The sequence below is a fragment of the Lactuca virosa genome, chromosome 9, assembly GCF_052849685.1.
Source record: "Lactuca virosa cultivar CGN04683 chromosome 9, Lactuca_virosa_CGN04683_v6, whole genome shotgun sequence".
NCBI classification, from domain to species: Eukaryota; Viridiplantae; Streptophyta; class Magnoliopsida; order Asterales; family Asteraceae; genus Lactuca; species Lactuca virosa.
The window spans coordinates 282,722,327-282,744,174 of record NC_136434.1 but is presented as its reverse complement, the minus strand read 5'-3'; the positions used below and the strand labels follow the sequence as shown (position 1 = coordinate 282,744,174).

General features: G+C 35.9%; 1 protein-coding gene across 1 annotated transcript; it reads left to right on the top strand.

Annotated features, from left to right (window-relative positions):
* The first annotated feature begins 1,095 nt into the window (after positions 1–1,095).
* LOC145135772 (protein SIEVE ELEMENT OCCLUSION B-like) lies at positions 1,096–4,041 on the top strand. The gene is made up of 7 exons (XM_079069992.1): positions 1,096–1,436; positions 1,517–1,621; positions 1,728–2,176; positions 2,252–2,367; positions 2,463–2,605; positions 2,679–3,170; positions 3,262–4,041. The coding sequence occupies exons 1-7, from the start codon at positions 1,122–1,124 to the stop codon at positions 3,901–3,903; spliced, it is 2,262 nt and encodes a 753-aa protein (XP_078926118.1). The 5' UTR covers positions 1,096–1,121; the 3' UTR covers positions 3,904–4,041.
* The last annotated feature ends 17,807 nt before the right edge of the window (positions 4,042–21,848 follow it).

The window sequence follows — 21,848 nt, the reverse complement described above, 5'->3', positions numbered from 1 at the left end:
CATAGAAAGGTGATTCGTACACAACAAAATTTCTCCATACACAACAATTTGTGCTTTAAAATGTTGTATTGTACAATTCAGTCAAACATAAAATATGATAAAAACTGTTGTGTACAAATCACTTCCTTTTTACATACAAAAATGTTATCAATATGTTGTGCAATTAGCATGATATGACATCATTCAGTAAGAGAATATATATATATATATATATATATATATATATATATATATATATATATATATTTTGTGAGAATGATACAAATTAGAAAAAAAGCTAGGAATGGGACTCAAAAGACGTTATTGCCCATCTTCATTAAATAATAATAAAATTAATTATAATAAATCCAATCATGTCTCGTAACAAATGCTACATAATGAAAATGGTTGTTTACACTACTCCAAAGTGATTAGGATTATAAGCAAAGAATCATTTACACTTCAGAATAAAACACTTTGAAAGCAAACAAAAGAAGAAAAAAGGAATCAGTCAAACATATTCTCAACCTATGTGGTTTCCTTTACTTGAGTATCCTCCTATCAGATTTATGCAGATCTCTGTTGATTCATTAAATACTATATTCAATCACATGAATCATGTTACTTGGAGATTCCTGGTCTACAAATGATAAAAACTTGGGTTATATGCAAATAAATAGCAATGTATGTACTTTATTACATCGTATTTTCAATTCTTCTTATTACAACATTCTAGTTTCAAAATCTACCCAAATATAAAGCAATTTTCACTGGTATAACTAGATAGATTTTTCAAAGTACAATGTCCAAGTAATAAAAGAAAATTGGAAGTATAATAATACTATAACTAATTAGATATTTAAAAGTATACTGCCTTAATAATTAATAATAAAAAATAAAAAATACAACACTGTAATGGAAAGAAATAAAAGTGAGATGTAAAATGCACAAATAGTTGAAAGTACCTTATTATTTCTTTAATTTCACCCTTGAGAGTTTTAAATTATATAAAGAGTTCTACTACCTGAAGCAAGGAAGTTAATTCCTTAAATTACACCATAACTTTATTTCTATATAAACCCAACCACCTTATAATTCCTTAACAACACAACACAACTAAAACCAAAACCTATCCTTAAAAAATGGAGTCATTCTCTAACTTTATGAAGGGCATCCCATCACTTACTACCGAAAAGAAGCCCTTAACACCCCTCACAAACCCAATGCAACAACAAAAGCAAAACCAGATGGTGGGTCCCATACATAATCCAGTGCAGCAGCAGCACACCAGAAGTGATGGAAACTCGATCTTTAGTGCATCTGATGACAATGTGATAATGAAGCAAGTTATTGATACTCATCTCCCTGATGGCACCGATGTTGATGTCAGACCTCTTCTTGATATCATACAAGACATCCTTCGACATGCTACCATCAATGCTGATCCCGTTTCATCGGTATTATTAATTACTATTTTACACATCTATTAATCTAAAATTACATTTCTAATCATTTGTAGTTCTTTTATCCGGGGTAGGGTCCACATACAAATGGAGATAAACTGAATGGTAAACCAAATCAGAACAATGCCATTATGATGCTCCATTCACTTTCTCATATAATCGACAAACTTGCCAGCGAGGTATAAAAAGTTAAAAACTCAATCTTCTACATGTCTTTTTATGTCATTTTACATATATCAACTAGTTTTATAAAAACTGACTGATATCAACTAATTTTATTTACAGATGGCGTTCAAGTGCTTAACGGTTGCAGATGGACACACGACAGCCCTTGCGTTATTCCACACTGTTGGAAACTTCCATTGGGATGCAAAACTGGTGCTAACTCTAGCAGCTTTTGCTCTCAACTATGGAGAATTCTGGCTTCTGGCTCAAATCTACTCATCAAATCAACTAGCAAAATCTATGGCAATCCTTAAACAAGTTCCAACAATCATGGAGCATACGGCTCCATTGAAACCTCGATTTGAAGCTGTTAACAAACTAATCCATTCAATTCTGGAACTTACAATATGTATTGTCCAATTCAAGGAGCTTCCATCTATGTACATAACTCCTGATATGCCAGCCATGTCATCAGCAATCAATACCATTCCGACAGCTGTCTACTGGAACATCAGAGGCATTATCACTTGTGCTACACAGATTGCTCACTTGACTAGCATGGGCCATGAGTAAATAAACTTTAACCCCATTTAACAAAATAACATTTATAATGTACATACACTTATAAAGTTATGTTATTTCAGGTATGGGATTTCATCAACGGAGATGCAATCATGGGAACTATCATCATTGACTTCAAAGATTGATCATATGCACGAGTTTCTCAGGCGACAGTTGGAGAATTGCAATCGTGTTGTTGGTATGTTATAGATCCATTAACCCAAAAAAGATTTGATTACTTATATGTAAATGATAACGGGTACCTTAAATGTTATTCTTTTTTGGTTGATGCAGGAGAAAAGAAAGAAATTGAATTCAGGAGGTCTTTCAATCAGCTGTTTGAAACAAGCCATATGGATAACATGAAAATCCTCAAAATCTTGATTAGTTCAAGGGATGATATACAACCACTCTTCGATGGCAATACAAAGACGAGGGTATACTATCAACACTTTTAATATTTATGATTTTGTTATTTGAGGAGGACATTTACATCTTTTCCGCACACAGGTCAGTCTGGAAGTCCTAAGGAGGAGGAACGTGCTGTTGTTGATATCTGGGCTAGACATGTCTCGTGAGGAGCTTTCAATTCTTGAAGAAATTTACAACGAGTCCCGCATTCACGGATCAAGGACGAATGCTCTTTATGAAGTCGTGTGGATGCCCATTGTGGACCCCTCTGTAAACTACACCAATGAAATGGACACAAAATTCGAGGAGATGAAGGAGAAAATGCCATGGTACTCTGTGTCCCACCCTTCAATAATAGACAAGGTGGTTATCAGGTGCATAGGAGACAGGTGGCACTTTAGGAAAAGGCCTATATTAGTGGTGTTGGACCCACAGGGAAAGGAGTTGAGCCCTAATGCAATCCACATGATGTGGATTTGGGGCAGCAATGCCTTCCCTTTCACCTTCATGAAAGAGGAACTGTTGTGGAGGGATGAGACTTGGAGGCTAGAGTTGCTCGTTAGTGGCATGGACCCCACCATAGATAATTGGGTGAGTTAATTCTTCAAAAGAATAATCTTTTTCAAATATTGTTAATTTTATGTGATAAATGGGTGTAAATGTGTAACGCATTTTTTTTTAGATAAGAGAAGACAAAAACATATTCATGTTTGGAGGCGATGATATCGAGTGGATACGCAAATTCACAACCACAGCTAGGGCAATGGCGACTGCTGCCCGAATCCCATTAGAGATGGCGTATGTTGGAAAAAGCAAGAAAAAAGAAAGTGTACGTAGGGCTGTTGCTACCATTAATGTGGAGAAGCTTAGCCACAGCTGGCAAGAACCAACCCTAATGTGGTTCTTTTGGACACGTTTAGAGAGCATGTTGTACTCCAAGATTCAACTAAAAAAGGCTGATGATCAAGACCCCATGATGCAACAGATCAAGAAACTTCTAAGCTATGACAAGGATGGATCATGGGCTTTGTTGTGTAGAGGGTCAAAGATTCTGACTAATGGACATGGAACGACTATGATGCAAACACCATCTGACTTTGATATGTGGAAGAAAGATATTGAAACAAAGGGGTTTGATTTGTCGTTTACGGAGTACCATGATAAGCTTCATGTTGCAGCGAATAATTGTTGTAGATTTGAGTTTCCAGTTGCAGCAGGTAGAGTCCCTGATGGGATGCGGTGCCCTGAGTGTCATCGTGTCATGGAGAAACACATTGCTTTTCTTTGTTGCCATGATCAAGATGGCCTACTTGAACTCGATTGAGAATTATCTACATACAACTATGGAACTACCAATCACAAGGGTTCTGACCATGAGTGTTCTTGATCCTTGAATAAATGAGTGTACTATGTTTGTTTCCTATAAATTTTAATACACATTGAGGAATAAATTTCAATCAATAAGTTTCAAGCCTGAATAGCTATTGATGCAGGAAAACAGTTTACATAAGAGTATATCTACTAATTTGAACAATTGCTATCGGTAGAAGTATGATCAAATACCATATGCACCCAAAAAACCCTTATTTAAAAATATGAAGACACAAAATTTTCAAGTTTTGTTCTTGCTTGATTGGCAGTTGATGCCACGAAATAATTCACATAAGTGTATTTGCAATATAATAGCATACAGAACAGTCTTACCATGTAGCTTACCTCTCCGAAGCTCTCCAAAAATCATTGGAAGTAACGCCAAATCGACTCAGTGAAATGATTGAGTTAGCACGAAATATATTAGTAGATAAAATTAAGACAAAATTGCAATGGTCTTAGTGGTATGTCGAAAATTGTTATTTTGGACAAAACAAGTTTGGACTAGCATCACTGGTCCAAAAGTTTCATTTAATTGCGAGTTTGATATAATTTGTTTTGTTTTTTTTTTAAATGCCGATTTTGTCCTTTGTATTTTCTTTTTTCAATTTTTCCTATTATAGAAATAAAAAAGAAAAATAAAATACCTCTCTCTCTCTCTCCCTCTCTCTCTCTCTCTCTCTCTCTCTCTCTCTCTCTCTCTTTCGCTGGGTTTGTGATTGATAAACACTCAAGAACATATTCATAGATTCAAGAACACTCAAGAACATCTTCCGCCAACACCATCGTTTGACCACCGTCTGCCACCACCACAGTTCGCCATCACCACCGTCTGCCACCTTAATCTCCACATAATTTTTTTTCTGCCACTTCATCTCTGCCAAAAAATCATCCAAGAAACAAAAACCATACACAAAATCTGGGTTTGTTCTTGAGTTCGACCCTGTCTGATGAATACACACACACACACACAAAATCAGACCAGATGAACACACACATACAGACATGAAATAGATGAACATACATATACACACAAAATCTGATGAACACACGTACATACACAAAATCAGATGAACACTTACACACACACAAAATCTGATGAACTGTGACATCCCCATTTTTCATGGTCAGAAAAGACCGATTTTGTTTATGCTTTATAAAAATCAGAGTACCTCTTTTAATAAAAATGTTGCGGAATTTGTTCCCAGAAAAACATGATAAATACGTTATCAAAGCATTTCCGAAGAAATGTATTTTTATCCATTTTAAAACATTTGGGATTTCATCGTCAATACAGAAACATAAGCATAAACAGAACTTACATTCATTTACACTAGTGATCTACATCTCTTTTAAATCCCTCAGTGTAAAGTAGCTTTGTATCGACACCTGTGATACAAATAAGCTTGAGTGGGTCAGGTTGGGAAACCTGGTGAGTACATAGGGTTTTCAACCCACAATAATTTAATTTTTAAGTTTAAACATCAAACAATCAACCCAATTACCTGTTGGGTTTTGAGCATTCTAACACTCCTATGGTGTACATGCAACCCTAAATACCTTGGATCTATGTTTTCTCTATTATACATGCAAATATGAATATTCCAAGGTATTACCCTATCTAGCATACAATCCTTGATACTTGGGTAATATAACAAGTTATAATACATACCTTTTAATGAAGCTTGAAGTCTTGAACTTTAAGAGTTTAGCCCCAACAGTGTGGAAGCCTCAAGTGGAATCACAAATCACCAAAACACCTTGGAAAACCTTTAGAGAATATGGATACTTGGCTCACACTTATGAAATCGGTTATTGCCCTCTTTAGTGTATCCACACTAGCCACTAGCCTAATTTCATGAACCATAAGACCCTTTATATAGTGTGGAGGATTATGGTTAAACCCTAATACCCATGACCTTTCATTTCCTAGGATCCATGGGTTAAAACTCCATGGACTATCCATGAAGACTTAGCCCAACCTAAATGAACTTGGCCCACTACACATATATATCTAAGAGTCCATATTTAATTAGTTCCTTTTGATCACTTAATTAATTATAAATTAATTCTTGATTAATACTAATTAAATAATATGATTATATATCAATATATTAGAACTTATAATATATTAATATAAATCATAAATATATTATTCTCAAAAGACTATCCATATAAATTGTGCCGGTGAAGTGCAACCCAAATGGACCATGCAGGGTCGGGTCAAGTACATACCAAATATAGTTATGGACTTAGACATTAATCCAACAATCTCCCACTTGGATAAGTCTAAAACTATTATTGAGTATGACTTCAAAAACCAACTGGCAATCGTAGCTCTTAAAGCCGCTGTCGAACTCTGATCTTGTCAACGAACTCTGACCTTTGTCAATGACTTGTCCATTAGATAAGGGATCATATATTCCTCCATTCTAGATATAATATGGACTGAGACATGGATTATAATCATTCTCTCTGTCCATTTGTTGTTTCCCGATTTCCGATTTATGATGATTGACTGATTGAACAAATCAAATCAGTCCTGGCTTGGCCAAACACTCACATGTGTCATCACTAAATCATCGAGGGGCCCACATATATCGCTTTTATCCCGAAGGTAAAAGGAATGGATAAACTTCGACTCATATGGCTTGTTCTACTACTTGTTGAATCATACACAAAGGCACGTTTTATAACATCGAGTTACCAATGCGTTTTCGTGCAATCAATGTATAACCAACTCATAGTAACAACTCATATCTCTAGGTTTTAAGAATATAAGATATTATCGTCTCATGATCACTCGTGATAAAATCCATGAAGTGATTCAAATGAGCGCGGGTTGAATCCAATACTCAGAACTTATGAGCACTCATGAGTGTTGTAACACCACTTTGTCCACCAACTTGGACCTCTACAAACCAACCCATGACAATCTTTATTCATATCTACTTCCAACATATGACCGACTGTGGATGATTTGAATAACTTAATCATTCAGGAAGAGCGACTTAGTTATTCTGGAAGTCAAAACATGCAAAGTGAAACACAAGAATAAATGAATCAAATATGGTATCAAATCCTATGAATATAAATAAACACTTTTATTTATCACCATACTGATTACTCATTATTCATTGTTTCGGTTTTATCAACTTTATACTTGAATTAAAAACACTAGTTGTCCCATGCTCCAAGCATGTACACTATGTTTTTCTTAAACAATAGCTTTGCCATACACCAAGTATGCACTCTATGTTTGTCTATGATCCTTACTTTGTGAAATAAACCAATTGAACATAATTTCAATGATTCTAATTTCACACTCCCAAATCCTTATCGAAAAATGTGAGAATTTCAAATTCCTATCATTTATCGAAATCTGTTTAGATTTTAAACTTATATGCACTGACCCTCCTGTAATGAATATGTACAAAGTCACAAAGACTTGTCAACAGTCATTATAAGGTATTCCAATGGAGATCAACTCCATGGAAACTAAGTCTCATATTCAAAGTACATTGCTTTGGACATGCTTCTTGCATTAAGTTTTCTAATCTTACACAGATAACTTCCACCTATGGAGACAACTCCATATTCTCATTTTGACTATCACTTCTGAATAAGAGATGCCTCTTTTCAGAATATGTCAATATGGTCCTTCCAAAATTAGCACTATACTTCCAACTGTCCCTGAGCAACCAATCTTTGGTAAACCTCAGATTGTCCTCGACAATTGCTTAATCATTTTATTCATATCTAATTCTAGACCTTTTCCCTTCTTAATGCCCCAGACATTTGGAAAATTTTAGAAAGGATGTATATAGCACTTGTAATCGATCCTATATCCGAAGCATATGGGACACGATTCATGATGTCTCACATAAAGACTAAACCAGTCTTTTGCTATAATATTTCCATTTCAATTTGCCAAGTTCTCATAATTCAGATTATGAAAAGGGATGCCGTAATCATAATCGAATTTTAGAATGCAAATAATGGACCCATATATAGAAATTCCTTATGTTGAGCCATTCCAACATGAAATTCATATATATATATATATATATATATATATATATATATATATATATATATATATATATATATATATATATATATATATATATATATCCTTGACTAAATACGATTTAAAACCTCAATCTAAACTTTTAGATTTGAGATGAAGTATAATTTCCTCTCCCTTAATTATAGCAAAACAACTTTTTCCCAATTGAAACCTTTTGTTTTCTATAATTAACATTGCTAACTTGCAACCTTTATCATAATTATCATGCTCCCATTAACACGATGATTATTAGCATAACACTTATCCTTTTAGTCATATCCAATTCTAGACCTTTTCCCTTTTTAATGCCTCTGGGCATTTGGAAAAATTTAGAAATGACAAATATTATAGCACATGCAATCGATCCTATACCCAAAGCAAATGGTACACGATTCATGATGTCTCACATAAAGACATGATTCTAGACCAGTCTTTTGCTACAATATTTTTATTTGCCATGTTTTCAAAATTTGACTATGAAGAGGGATGCCGTAAACATAATCGAATTTTGAGAACGCAATATATAGAATTTCCTTAAGTTGAACCAATCCAACATGAAATTCATATATATATATATATATATATATATATTCTTGACTAAAGATGATTAAGGTCTCAAGCCTTTAGAACTGAAATGAAGTATATCCTCTCCCTTAATTATAGCAAAACAACTTTTTCAATCTCTGCAGCCTCACGAATTGAAACTTTTGTTTTCTATAATTAACATTGCTAACTTGCAACACTAATAATAATTATCATGCTCCCACTAACATGATGATTATTAGCATAACACTTATGCTCCCACTAGCTTTGACATGTACTCAGAAATCAGCTGAACTTCTAGAAATCAATACTTTATTGACTTTCTTACCAAAGTTCAGATTTCTGATACGAGATGCTTTGATAAAACTTTATCAAAATCATACACCTTTCCTTAGATAGCATGCATGTGTGTCTAAACAATTTCAGAACTATGAAAAGGGATGCCGTAATCATAGTCTCAATTGTTTAGACCTTTTGCCATCTGCTTCAAATCTACTTGGTGGAAGTATTACCTCACCATCATTTTCATGAATCGGAGAGAAACCTTATGACCCTTAGATTTTATGGTGTATGTGTTCTTATCCATGTGAATCGTCAAAACCATAGTCACAAGACAAGGATAATGACAAATCCAAACTCATATGGACTGAACTTATGCAATCTTAACTTCTTGCCACCTGGCAGTACAGGGCCTGCCATTGCTTCCAAGTTGTTATGCAACCAATTGAGAACTTTCAGAACTCCTATGCAAAGCCAACTTTAACTGGAATGGGCACAGAATATGTCAACAAGATAGGTTATTAACCTCAAGTCGTGTGCTAGTGAAGAACCTCAGGTTTTATTCTTGATTAGTTCTTGAAATTCTTTTTAGGATCTTTAAGACTCCCACTATCCTCTTGACATATAAGACTATCTTCCCAAATATTCAAGAGATAGTGCGGATTCTTTATCAAGACAAACACTTCACACAATTGGCCTTAGTTGGTCTTTGTTTTATCCAAAACATCACAACTTACCAATTTCAAATGTACAAGAGTAGGACACTTTTACTCTTACATTTGACAAGTGTTATAAACCTTTCTTTAAGATATGTCACTCAAGTTACAATCTTGGAGTATGACTCTAAGAATTGTTTTGGAACGAAGTATGACTCATCTTCCTGATCTAACCATTTCAACAATTCATGACTCCTCTTCTTAGTCATAAGAATGCACTAAGATGACCTTTAGAGGACTAATTGTGATACGATTTCTAAATCATTAAGATGATCACAAACATGATACTAAAGTACTCTCCCATCTTTTCAGATTTGAGAAACTTTTATCTTTCTGCCTAATTTGATTCTTCCCATTCGTTCTGCCATACATTGAGACTTTTCCAATGTTTCAGAATTATACTTAAACTTGTAAGTATAACCATATTTACTAAACTTTAGTAAATCAAATAGTCTTAACGAGCTTTGTGGTGGACATGACCAGTGCACAAGAATGTGTACTCGATCCCTTTAGTCCTTCACTTGACTCACACATCCATGTGAACAAGTAATTAGTCTTGATTTTCCAATGCTTGAAAGTTCTCATTCATCATACTATTCAACTTGCATGATTCCAAGTTTCGGTCCAATTGAAACTTGGGCGATGAGGAACTTTCCTGATTTGGTAAATTTAGACACTACCACAAATGAAAGAATCAAATCCATTTTCCAACATTGCTGTCAGTGGAATCATATAAGCAACAATTTTCCACAAATGCCATTGTAAGGATACTTCAAATAAATAAAATTAAACAATTTTCTTTTATTTTAAAACTTTTCGGAAAAACTTATCCTTACAACCCACATGGAAAATTGTTGTTATCTATTCCTTAGCAATATATCATAACTTCTTAAGCAACTGCTCAAAATTCTGATGCGATCGAAATCCACCTTCGTGATCAGAATCAGCATATACTTCCTTTAAGATTTCTCTCTATTCTTTGATTCTTAAAACATCAACATGTGACCCAGTCACATCATGTAATGAGGATCTCAGAATAGAACTTAACAGAGTTAGATAATGGGCTCTACCTGATGTAGAGTCAAACTTATTGACTTTAACATCCTTAGGTAAATTTGGCAGCTTTGCAATCAACGCCCCTTCCTTTGGCAAAATAAACATATGGACCCTTTGGTAATGAGACTATCTCAGACTTAGCCTTTCTCTTTACCATTTGGTCAACCGGGTTGACTATGGCCAATCCCTTTCCATTAGGAAGAGAATGCTTTTTCTGGATTTCCAGTGTCACCATTGTCACTGTCCATAAAGTTTTTGGGAAGTTGATCTTCTAATCAAATTTGCTTTACTATCGTTCCAAATCATTGCTGATTCAGCAGCACCAAGCAAATAGATATGATCATTAAGGTTTATGTCGTAGTCTGTTTCATAGTAGTCCCAAAGGAACTCACTATGTGACTTAGAAAGTGATTGAACATCCAACTTTCTCAAAACTTTGACACCCAACTCTCCCGGCTTGTCAATATGTGACTTCATCTCTAAGATGTGATCACACATAGACCTTGCTTGCCATTAGGGCTTGAGTGACCTTGAACTTGTGGGTTAGGGAGAATAATTGGAGGAGGTGGAGGAAGAGAAGTATGACTTCCATGAGCCAAACTCGGGAAGTCATATTCATTAGGAAAGCTTGGTTTGGGAAGATCATTGTTGTCTAAACCAGACATCAACAATGGGAGAAATTCACGTAAAGTTGATTTAAGTCCTTAATATAACACCCAATATGATATATTAAGGCTAGGACCCAACAAACTATTTTATAACTTGGAAGAGGGATTCCGTAATCCAAGCTATAAAATATTTGAAGGTAGGTGAATGACGATTCACCAATTTCCACCAAGATAAACGAAATGTATTATTAGGTTTTAATTGGTTTTGAAACTCCTAGATTCTTTTGAGATTCATTGAACTTTTCAATGACATGTTTCAATCTCGAGTGTGCCCTTCAGGTTTTTGTGACTGGGATGCCGAGGATCACAAAACAAGGTGTGAATAACCATGCAAATATACTTGGTACCCTTAATATTTACCCCTCAATCGATGTGCCGGTTAACCACACACGCTCCATCGATACTATGATAAACATTAAGTTACCCTTTGCCTACCTTGTTAAATTAAGCTAGTGTGCCGGTTAACCACACACGCTCCACTAACTGACTTAAGCAAAGTGCAAAGTGTAATTTCATGGGTTAGCACCAAATTCACATTTTCCTAAGTAACTAATATTGGGTATTATTAAGAGTTTAGTTACTTAGTATTTATCATTAATACTTTTAATGAAGGGATAATTATAGTCCTTGTCCTACCCGTTCGGCTAACGACCCTCCACCGGTCAAGGAAGCGGTGGGTGAGAGTGGACACCCATTAAACTGCCATTTTATAGGCTGTAACCTTATACCCCCCTTATAGACCGGCTTCGTGAATGAGGCCTACTATTGGTAAGACGACTTGCTCTTATACATATAATATATTAAACTTTTAATATTATAATAGTATAAGGGTGTATTTTAGACATTTAAAATACTTGGTGGTTTAATCTATTAATTAAACTAAACTTTTAATTTAATTAAACTCAAACCATATCTTTATTTATGGATTTAATAATACTTTTTTAATTAAACGCTTTAATTAACTATTAATAAAGTCCATAAGAGTTAATTTGAATTATTCAAAATAACATCATAATTCCAATTATTAAATTCAAAATTAAAACCATTTAATTAATTGTTTAAGTTATGGACCCAAGAGTTTTAGAATTCGATTCTTTTTTTTTTTCATAAAAAGCTTTTTCCAAATTTCAAAACTTGAGGGCAAGTTTTGTAACTCTTGAAAACCTTTGGATTCCATAACTAATGGAGTTAAATACTTGTTTTATGATGAAACTTTTCATGTTCCATAACTTAAGAACAAGTTATGGAATTCTTTAACACATTAACTCCAAATTTTGTAACTCCATAAAAACTTTAAATCAATTTTTTTTAAAAAAACTTTCATATCCATAACTTATGGAGGTTTCAAAACACTTAAGATCACAACTTTAAAAAAAACTTTTGAGCTCCAAAATTTTATGACAAAATTTGTAATTCCTTAAAACATTTAGATGAAACTTTTAAAACTAATAAAATAATCATATCATTTTATCTTTTACTAAATTTGACCTAATTCAACTCATATAGCAAATGATTCAAATTTTACAAATAATTAGTTTTTCACAAAACAAGTAATTATCTTAAAATTTGACAAACTTCATGTTTTTTTTTCTTTTTTTTTCAACTTTGAAAATCAAACATTTGAATGAATATAACAGAAAACAACCTGGCTCTGATACCACTGTTGGGTTTTGAGCATTCTAACACTCCTATAGTGTACATGCAACCCTAAATACCTTGGATCTATGTTTTCTCTATTATACATGCAAATATGAATATTCCAAGGTATTACCCTATCTAGCATACAATCCTTGATACTTGGGTAATATAACAAGTTATAATACATACCTTTTAATGAAGCTTGAAGTCTTGAACTTTAAGAGCTTAGCCCCAATAGTGTGGAAGCCTCAAGTGGAATCACAAATCACCAAAACACCTTGGAAAACCTTTAGAGAATATGGATACTTGGCTCACACTTATGAAATCGGTTATTACCCTCTTTAGTGTATCCACACTAGCCACTAGCCTAATTTCATGAACCATAAGACCCTTTATATAGTGTGGATGATTAGGGTTAAACCCTAATACCCATGACCTTTCATTTCCTAGGATCAATGGGTTAAAACTCCATGGACTATCCATGAAGACTTAGCCCAACCTAAATGAACTTGGCCCACTACACATATATATGATAGGCACTAAGTCCATAGCTGCCAATGCTTGTTCGTAAAGCACTAATCCCATAGTTGCTAAAGTTCATTCATCGGGTACTAAATCCATAGCTACCAGTGTTCAGCTAATAGGTACTAAATCCATAGCTACCAACGTTTATTTAACAGGTACTAAGTCCATAGCTACCAATGTTTATTCTATAGGCACTAAGTCCATAGCTTCCGATGTTATTTGTTAGACACTAAGTCCATAGCTGCCAATGTTCACTCATATCATCTTTCATCTCTCATCATTCATCTACCCATGTTTTACCCAACATATTCGTAGATATAAAATACATATACATTTTAAATTATTTAAAACATGTATAAAATCGTTCATCCAGCATAGAAAACAAGTATTCAAATAATATGCACACATACCACGTAATTTATATAAAATACTTCATATCTATGTGTAAGATGAAAGTAACTATGCACTCACCTGCAATGGTGGTGACTCGGTACTCGGACAGCACTTCGTTTACTTTAAAACGAATTTCCGTTGAAAAAACCTAGTATCATTTCCACTAGAGTTTAGTCTAATGTTCAACGAGATTAATTAATAGTGTAACTATTATTAGTATTATATAAACGTTAAACAATACTCTTCACCCACTATGTACAGACAGGGGCCAGACATAAAACACCCGAGGGCAGGATCATTTTGGCATATAGCACTTCTGAAATCCAACAACCCAGGTGGCCCTTCAAACCGGATTCCCCGTACCGCGAGTGGTTAAAAAGATATTATAACGACACTTATATAACCCGTAATAATAGCTCAAATAATTATTATAAGGTCCTAATAACGTTACTATATTTAAATAAAAGCTATATTAAAAATTAGGTAGGCGTATCTTACCGACGAGGGGGTTTGGCTAGAAGCCGCGCTCTGCAGGGGCAGAACTTCCGAGCCGAAAGCTCTTCTTCTCGGAGCCGTCGAGCACTCCGGGGCTTTCTTTTAGCGCTAGGGGAGTTTTGGGAGGTTTAGAGAGAGAGAGTAGAGAGAGAAGGGTGGAGGTGTGAAGAAATGAGGGTGGAAGGGGTTGTATTTATAGGGTGAAATATGGCTGAAATTAGTGCCACATGTCACCATCTAGTGGCAAGCCTTGGGGAGAAAGCAATGGCCAAGATTGTGCCACGTCACCCCTTTTGCAGCAGCACCCTGCCGACTTCTAAACCCCGTAACTTTCGCAGACGAGCTCCGTTTTCGACGTTCTTTATATCCACGCGTAGGTAAAAATAAGATCTACAATTTTCATTTTTACTCTATCGGCTAATTCTCGACCGATCTTAAATTTAACAGTACGAGGAGATTATACTGTTAAATGTCCGCGTAAAATTCATAACTTCTACATACGGACTCCGTTTTTGGTTGTCTTTTTACCGTTGAGTTCCTATTAATGAGATATTCAATTCTTATTTAGGTCGCGTAGGCCGAAAACCGCTCGATCTAAAATTCGAGTTTCGGGTCGTGCACTGCTATGCCAAATCTTAGGAAATTCATAACTTCCTCATACGAAGTCAGATTTGGGTGTTCTTTTTTTGTATGTTCTTGATTTAATGTATACTACAACTTTTGCTTAGATTTCTAAGGCTAAAAAGTCCTCCATTGTAAATTCACTATTTACGTCTCCCGGTTCCATGCCGGTTTTGCCGAAAAAACTTCGACGAGCCATAACTTCTTCGTTATAACTCGGATTTCGGCGTTCTTTATATGTACGGAACCCTTGTAACATATACTACCATTTGGTTAAGATTACTCCTTCTAAATAATCTTCCATCAAAAATCATTTTTGATGCTTATTGTCTCTAAATTGACTAGCCCGAATCTGCGAGCGTTACATGAACACACACCACAACCAAACCATAACCACTCTCTTTTTGGTAAGATTCTATTTCGAATCTAGAAATTCGAAGAAGGAAGGTCCGAGCTTCGTTAACGAAAAAAATGGAAAATGTACCAATCGATGAGCAAATCTAAAGCAAATCTGACAACGAAAAAAAGCTTGAACAGAAAAGAAGTAGATCTACGTTGCGCCTTTCTCAGATCTTACATTGATGCCGAATAAAAAGGACCATCACCCTCAACCATCGTCGATATTTGAAAATCTGTTTTCTCGTCGTCACCCTTGATGCTCATCAGATCTGGAAGACGAAAACCCTAGTTCTGGATGAGAAAGGTGGTGACGCCAGGGTTTTTTAAAATTAGAAGTGCGACAGTGTGGGGGAAGAAGGAGAGAGATGGTGTCACCAGAGAAGGAGAGACACGGTGTCAGGTGTCACCGGAGAAAAAGAGACACAATGTTGGTGGTGGCGTTCTTATTTTTTCCGACAGAAACTGGTGCCCAACGGTGGTGTTCTTGAGTGTTTATATATATATATATATATATATATATATATATATATATATATATATATATATATATATAAGGTTCAAGTGTTTTGAATGTGTGTGTAGGGGGGAGGGGGAGTAGTCGGTTTTCTTTTATTTTTATAATAAAAAAATTGAAAAAGAAAATACAAAGGGAAAAATTGGCATTTTAAAAAAATTCAAAACAAATTGGACAAAACTCGCAACAAAATGAAACTTTTGGACCGGTGGTGCTAGTCCAAACTTGTTTGGACCAAAGTGACAATTTCGACATACTACAGGGACCATTGTTGTAATTTTGTCTAAAATTAAAAAGGGAAATGGAACATCCCAAAATACTAAGTAAAAATTTTATTTAAAATTAACCCAAACCATCAACCATATATTCAAAAACCATCAAGTATGTCATACTAGAAAAATAATTATCAGAGTACAATCCCAAAATCATAAAGTGTCAAACACAGGTGGATGCGATGCGATCATGTCAGACCCTTCCCTTTTGAATCAAAATATTTAAACATAAACCGTAAGCACAAAGCTTAGTGAGTTTCCCCAAAATAACTCATACCATACATCATACATACATACATACTAAAGCATGTAACAGGTCTTTTTCACCCCTAAGTCCCTTCCAACTCGCTGAGTCCCTTCCGACTCCTTCGGTATCTTTCAACCGGTGTGGGTCTATTTCACCCCTATATCTAAGCATACAATCATAAAAGCAAAAGTCACAAAGACATCAAGCACATACAAGCATATCGGTAAGTGTCACAATGAGCACCACTATGCTATAACATAATCTAGTGGGCCAACATTGGTGCATTTGATGCACAAGTACAGTGAGGAGACTCACCACAGTCTGATGATAAACAAATCACACTCTTGGGCTGCTGTGTCACACCCCCAAACCGGAACGGCGGAAACGTTCGGGGGCGGAGGACGTCATGTTTAGAATCACAACACATGTATCATAGTAATCATAGTAACAAACAACCATGTATTAATGATTAAAGTGTTTACAAAGTAGTGATTCACAAAAGACTGAATCCAAAAGTAAATAACAAAACAAGACATGAAGCTACTATACTTCATCTTCTGAATCCCAGTGCGCGTACCTGTCTACTATTCTCCTGAGAATACAAGTTAATTTGAAAGAGTAGATCAGCATTTAAGCTGGTGAGTTCATAAGTATTTTAGTGATGTAAAGTAAGTTTGTAAGTTCTTTTAGAAAAGTTCGCTTGTTCCTCCAGAAGATCCTATATCTTCTGATATGATGAAAAATAAGTAAGAAATGACTCTACAATCCTTTCTATGAATGCTAAATGGATACAAGTTATATAGAATCCAGATCAAACAAACAATCGATTGTGTGAATCTGCCCTAAGCCCACAACCAAACAAGGAATAGGAAATGAGGCGGAAGTCACACATCCCATTGTTTGTTAGATCCTTACTGTATATAACCCTGGTGTATTCATTTGGTACTCACGGAGTTAACTGTAATAGTTCCTTTATATTTGATGAAAACATTCTTTAAGAAAAACCCTTATTTCCTTTAGTAAAAATGGTAACCACAATAGTTCCTTCTATAATCACTTAGTTTATACAAGCTATATATAATCTAATATCGAATGGATAGTTAGTTGTGTGAATCTGTCCTAAGCCCACAACCAAACAAGGAACAGGAAGTAAGGCGGAAAGCGCACATCCAACTACCTATCAGATATTAATTATATATAACCCTAATGTATAAACTGAGGTATTATAGAATTAACCACTAAAGGTCCTTTAAGTTAACCTGGTTTAATAAAATGGATTAAACCCTTTTTCTGATAAGTTTTTAGTTTAGTTTTCTAATTGCTCTATCTGAAAAGTATATTCTTGTACTAGAAAACGGTATATTGATATTGTATGTTATGACCTGGCCCATACCTGGTACTCCTTATGATTACTTGGTTTATACGGAATATATATATATATATATATATATATATATATATATATATATATATATATATATAGCTAAGATCGAATAGATAGTTGACTGGGTGCATTTGCTGTAAGCCCACAACCAAACAAGGAACAGGAAATGAAGTGGAAAACATACACTCTACTGTCTATCGGACCCGATTAATATATATCCTTGATGTATGCACTAAGGAATCATAAAGTTAGCATTATAGGCCCTCCTTCTACTGAACGTACTAAGAGTCGATTGTACTGTTTGTCTTTTGTAATGATGTAAGTTTTCCCGAGTAATTACTGAAGCACTTACTACCTTAAAAACCAGTTTATTAATTAAGGTTAAAATGTGATGTGATTATAACCATACTGATATGACTCGTGATTAACACGACGACCTAATGGCGCCGAATTGATGTGATATTTGTCATCCGTAGACTTGCAAGTCCCACTGTAGCTAGCAACAAGGTGTGGGGTGTCAATCCCGTATAGATCTATACACAAACTCATGCTCTCCCTCCAGGAGACTCTGGTTACAAAACGCGACCTAGCAAATATATTGCTAAGTCGTGAAGTAGTGGTTTCACATTATTGTTTTCTTGTTCTTGTTATTGTATGTTCCTTCTATTCTAGTGTATAGTATGTTCCTCCTTGTTTCTCTTTATGGTATGTTCTTTTTGTTTCTCGTTATAGTATGTATTGAACCCCTAAACTATACCTATTATAGTTTACCAGTATGTTTGTTTGAACTGTTACTACCTTGAATAAAAGACTCATTTATCTACTAAGTTATGATTGTACTTTAAAAACAACATTTTATAATCAATAAAGTAACATAACTTAAAAAGAGTTTTTGAAATGGTTTTGATCGCTTATAAAGCATAAGAAATCCTTTGAATATGATGGTTATCACAAATAACATTTACACAATTATCATTGTGTTCAACTTCTATCCCCCCCTTAAAAGCATTTAAAACATTTAAAAGATTGATTATAGGGGTATGAACTCACCTTATGTGGGTGATTCAATTTCAGATTCATGTAAGCATGAGAAGTTCCACGAATGAATTCCCGAGACACAAACGAGTCCTAAATGACATATAACGGCATATATAGGCATGTAATTAGTGTTTTACACAACTAACATGCAAGGAAACACCCTTAGGGACTAGGAAATACTTGAACTAAGTGTTACAATCACATGTGATTGACTAAAGGGGGTTTACGGCCACACATGAGAGTGTACGGCCAATGGGTGTATGGCCATGGAGTGTACGGCCGTACACTCATGGGAAAACATGCAAAAAGAGGGTGTTTGATCCTTGGGGAAACTAGTGTGACAATTGCACAACAAGTGGATGAACAAAGCTTTCATTTTGGAAGGACTTGAAGTGTGTACGGTCACACCAAGTGTGTACGGCCGTACACCCTTGATGATCTTGAGTTTGATGATGTTTTAAGTCTATGAATCAAGTGATTAACCTGTCTAACTAGATTATATAGGGAATACTCACACTTTTGAGGGTCTTTAGGGAGTTCACGGCCCAAGAACAAGTGTGTGTTCTTGGTGTTCTTGGTGAAATGGATGAAGATTTGAAGATGATTTTGGAGGATTAGGATGAAGAATCTTGATGATACTTGAGAGAGAACCGATTTTCTAGACTTGGGAGTGTGAAAAGTGAAAAGAAATGAAGGAATAACTTTTATATGGCCATGGGTTCACGACCACCTTGAGTGTACGGCCGTAAACCCATGTGTGCGGCCGTACACTCCTCTTGATGGAGTGTTTGGCTCGAATGCAACTTGAAGAACATAAGTTAACTCATCCCTAAACCCAAAACTTGAATGTACTAGGCTTAGAACACTCAAATAGGCCCTAAACAATGCTAAAAGATAGCATAATTGAGTCTGACTCTCGATTGGTTGTCTGGACTTACAAGGTAAAATTTTTTGGTTGTCACATCATCCCCCCATTAGATGGAATTTCGTCCCAAAATTAGCTTTGTTAGCAGTACTACTGGGGTTGTGCTCCTCTGACTGGCAGAATACCCACTCGTAGACCTGGGAAACTTTGCCCTAATGTCCATGATAGGATTCATACATGGTCCATCTATCATTATCTCGTGTATACAAGTCGTATATAATTAAGATTAGTAAGACGGTCGGATGTGCGACTCTGCCCCAGGTCCACAACCAAACAAGGAACAGGAGATAGGGCGGAAACACACATACTAAATCTGCATAATCATAATTATATACCACCCTCTCGTATACACTTATTAGTGATAGGTGGGCTGTATCCGTCCTTAGCCTTTGTGCTTGAACTTGATCTGCTGGACGAGTGGTAGTTCGGAAAGGTCTGTGGGTTATATGGTCGTCAAGGTGTCGAAGGGCAAGGTACTCCTCGCATGAGTACTTTGGGGTTTTGAATACGAGGTAGACGATTATGAGGTCTGGGTCGGACTGTCGTTACGAATGACGAGGGTTTCATGAATTTGACGGTCAAGGCGATGGAAACATATGAACTTAGTATGGTGAGGACCACGCCAATTCATGACGAAAGATGATAACGGACTCTTTACAGAAACAAAAGTTAGGCCGATTTGAAAGAAAAGTTTGTCATACAACGGTGTATCCCGAGTGTGTTCGATAATGTACTATGTGTAAATGTTCTAGTGCTTTCTGTTTTCCCTTTGATATTACCACTGCCACAAATTATACCGCGATGAGCGAGTACTAATAGTGCAGTGTTTTGGATAACTAGTGTTGATACTCTATATTATGATCCTCCTCGGTACCTCTATGAATGCCATCATATACAAGTTATGTATAATTAGGATGAATAAGACGGTCGACTGAGTGGCTCTGCCCTAAATCCACAACCAAACAAGGAACAAGAATTAAGGCAGAATCACTCACTCTAAGTCTGCAAAATCTTAGCTATGCACAACCCTGCCGTAGATACTAAGCCATCATAGCTTCCCTGAATGGATCTTTAGTTCTTTCATGAATGTTGTGACTTGTTCTTATGAGTGAGTTATTTATAATTACTTTTAGTTAATTCCCCAAGATTTATTCTTATATAATTATAAGTTAAATTTTAAAGCAATTATTATTTCGAAGACGTACCGCTGGTCGCTGGGGACTCTGGGATTGCTTCTCCTGCGGTGATCATCAGAATTTGTCCATCCGCGCGTAAGTCCCTCATTATCGGGCAGTCCCTCTTGTAATGACCTGACTCACCACAACCATAGCAAGCCTGGTTTATTTCTACTCCAGGGACTTGGGAGATCGCTTGTGCTGGTGCCCTACAGAACCGGGCAGTATGCCCCTTCCTGTGGCAATTCAGGCAATGCATTTCCTGACATTCTCCTGTGTGGTGGTAGTTACACTTTCCACACTTCGGGAGAGTTCCAACATATCGACTGGCAGGTGCTGGAATAGCAGGTGTTGTGGCGGCGTATATAGTACCTATTTGTTGCTCCCGTGGGGTTTCTTGGATTGTTCGTTCCTTACTCTTTTTCCCCGACTTTCGTTTATAGTCTCCTCCCTTTGATGGCTCAGGAACAGGGACTACTACGCCGTAACGGAGTCCATGGTCAATGAGTCGTTGGGCCAGGCGTTTAGCGCTATCGAATGTAGTTGGTTTAGAAGACAATACATCTCCTTGAATCGGGGTAAATAAACCCCAGATGTACCTTTCTATCTTCTTATTTTCCGGGGTAACCATCTCAGGGCATAGTGTTGCCAGGTCGCTAAACCTGTCAGTGTAGGTCACTATGTCTGAGCCGACCATGGTATGCTCCCATAGTTCTTGTCCCAGTTTTTGTACTTCGCCCCTTGGGCAGTATTCTTCTAACATCATCTCCTTTAGGTTCTCCCAACCTATTGAGTTATCCACTGATAGGGTCAGTGACTTAACATGGCTATTCCACCATGTCAGGGCTCTGTCGGAGAAAGTGCATGCAACAAACTTCACTTTGCTCCCCTCTGGGCACAGACAGATTGTGAAGACCGAATTTGTTTTCTCGAACCACCGC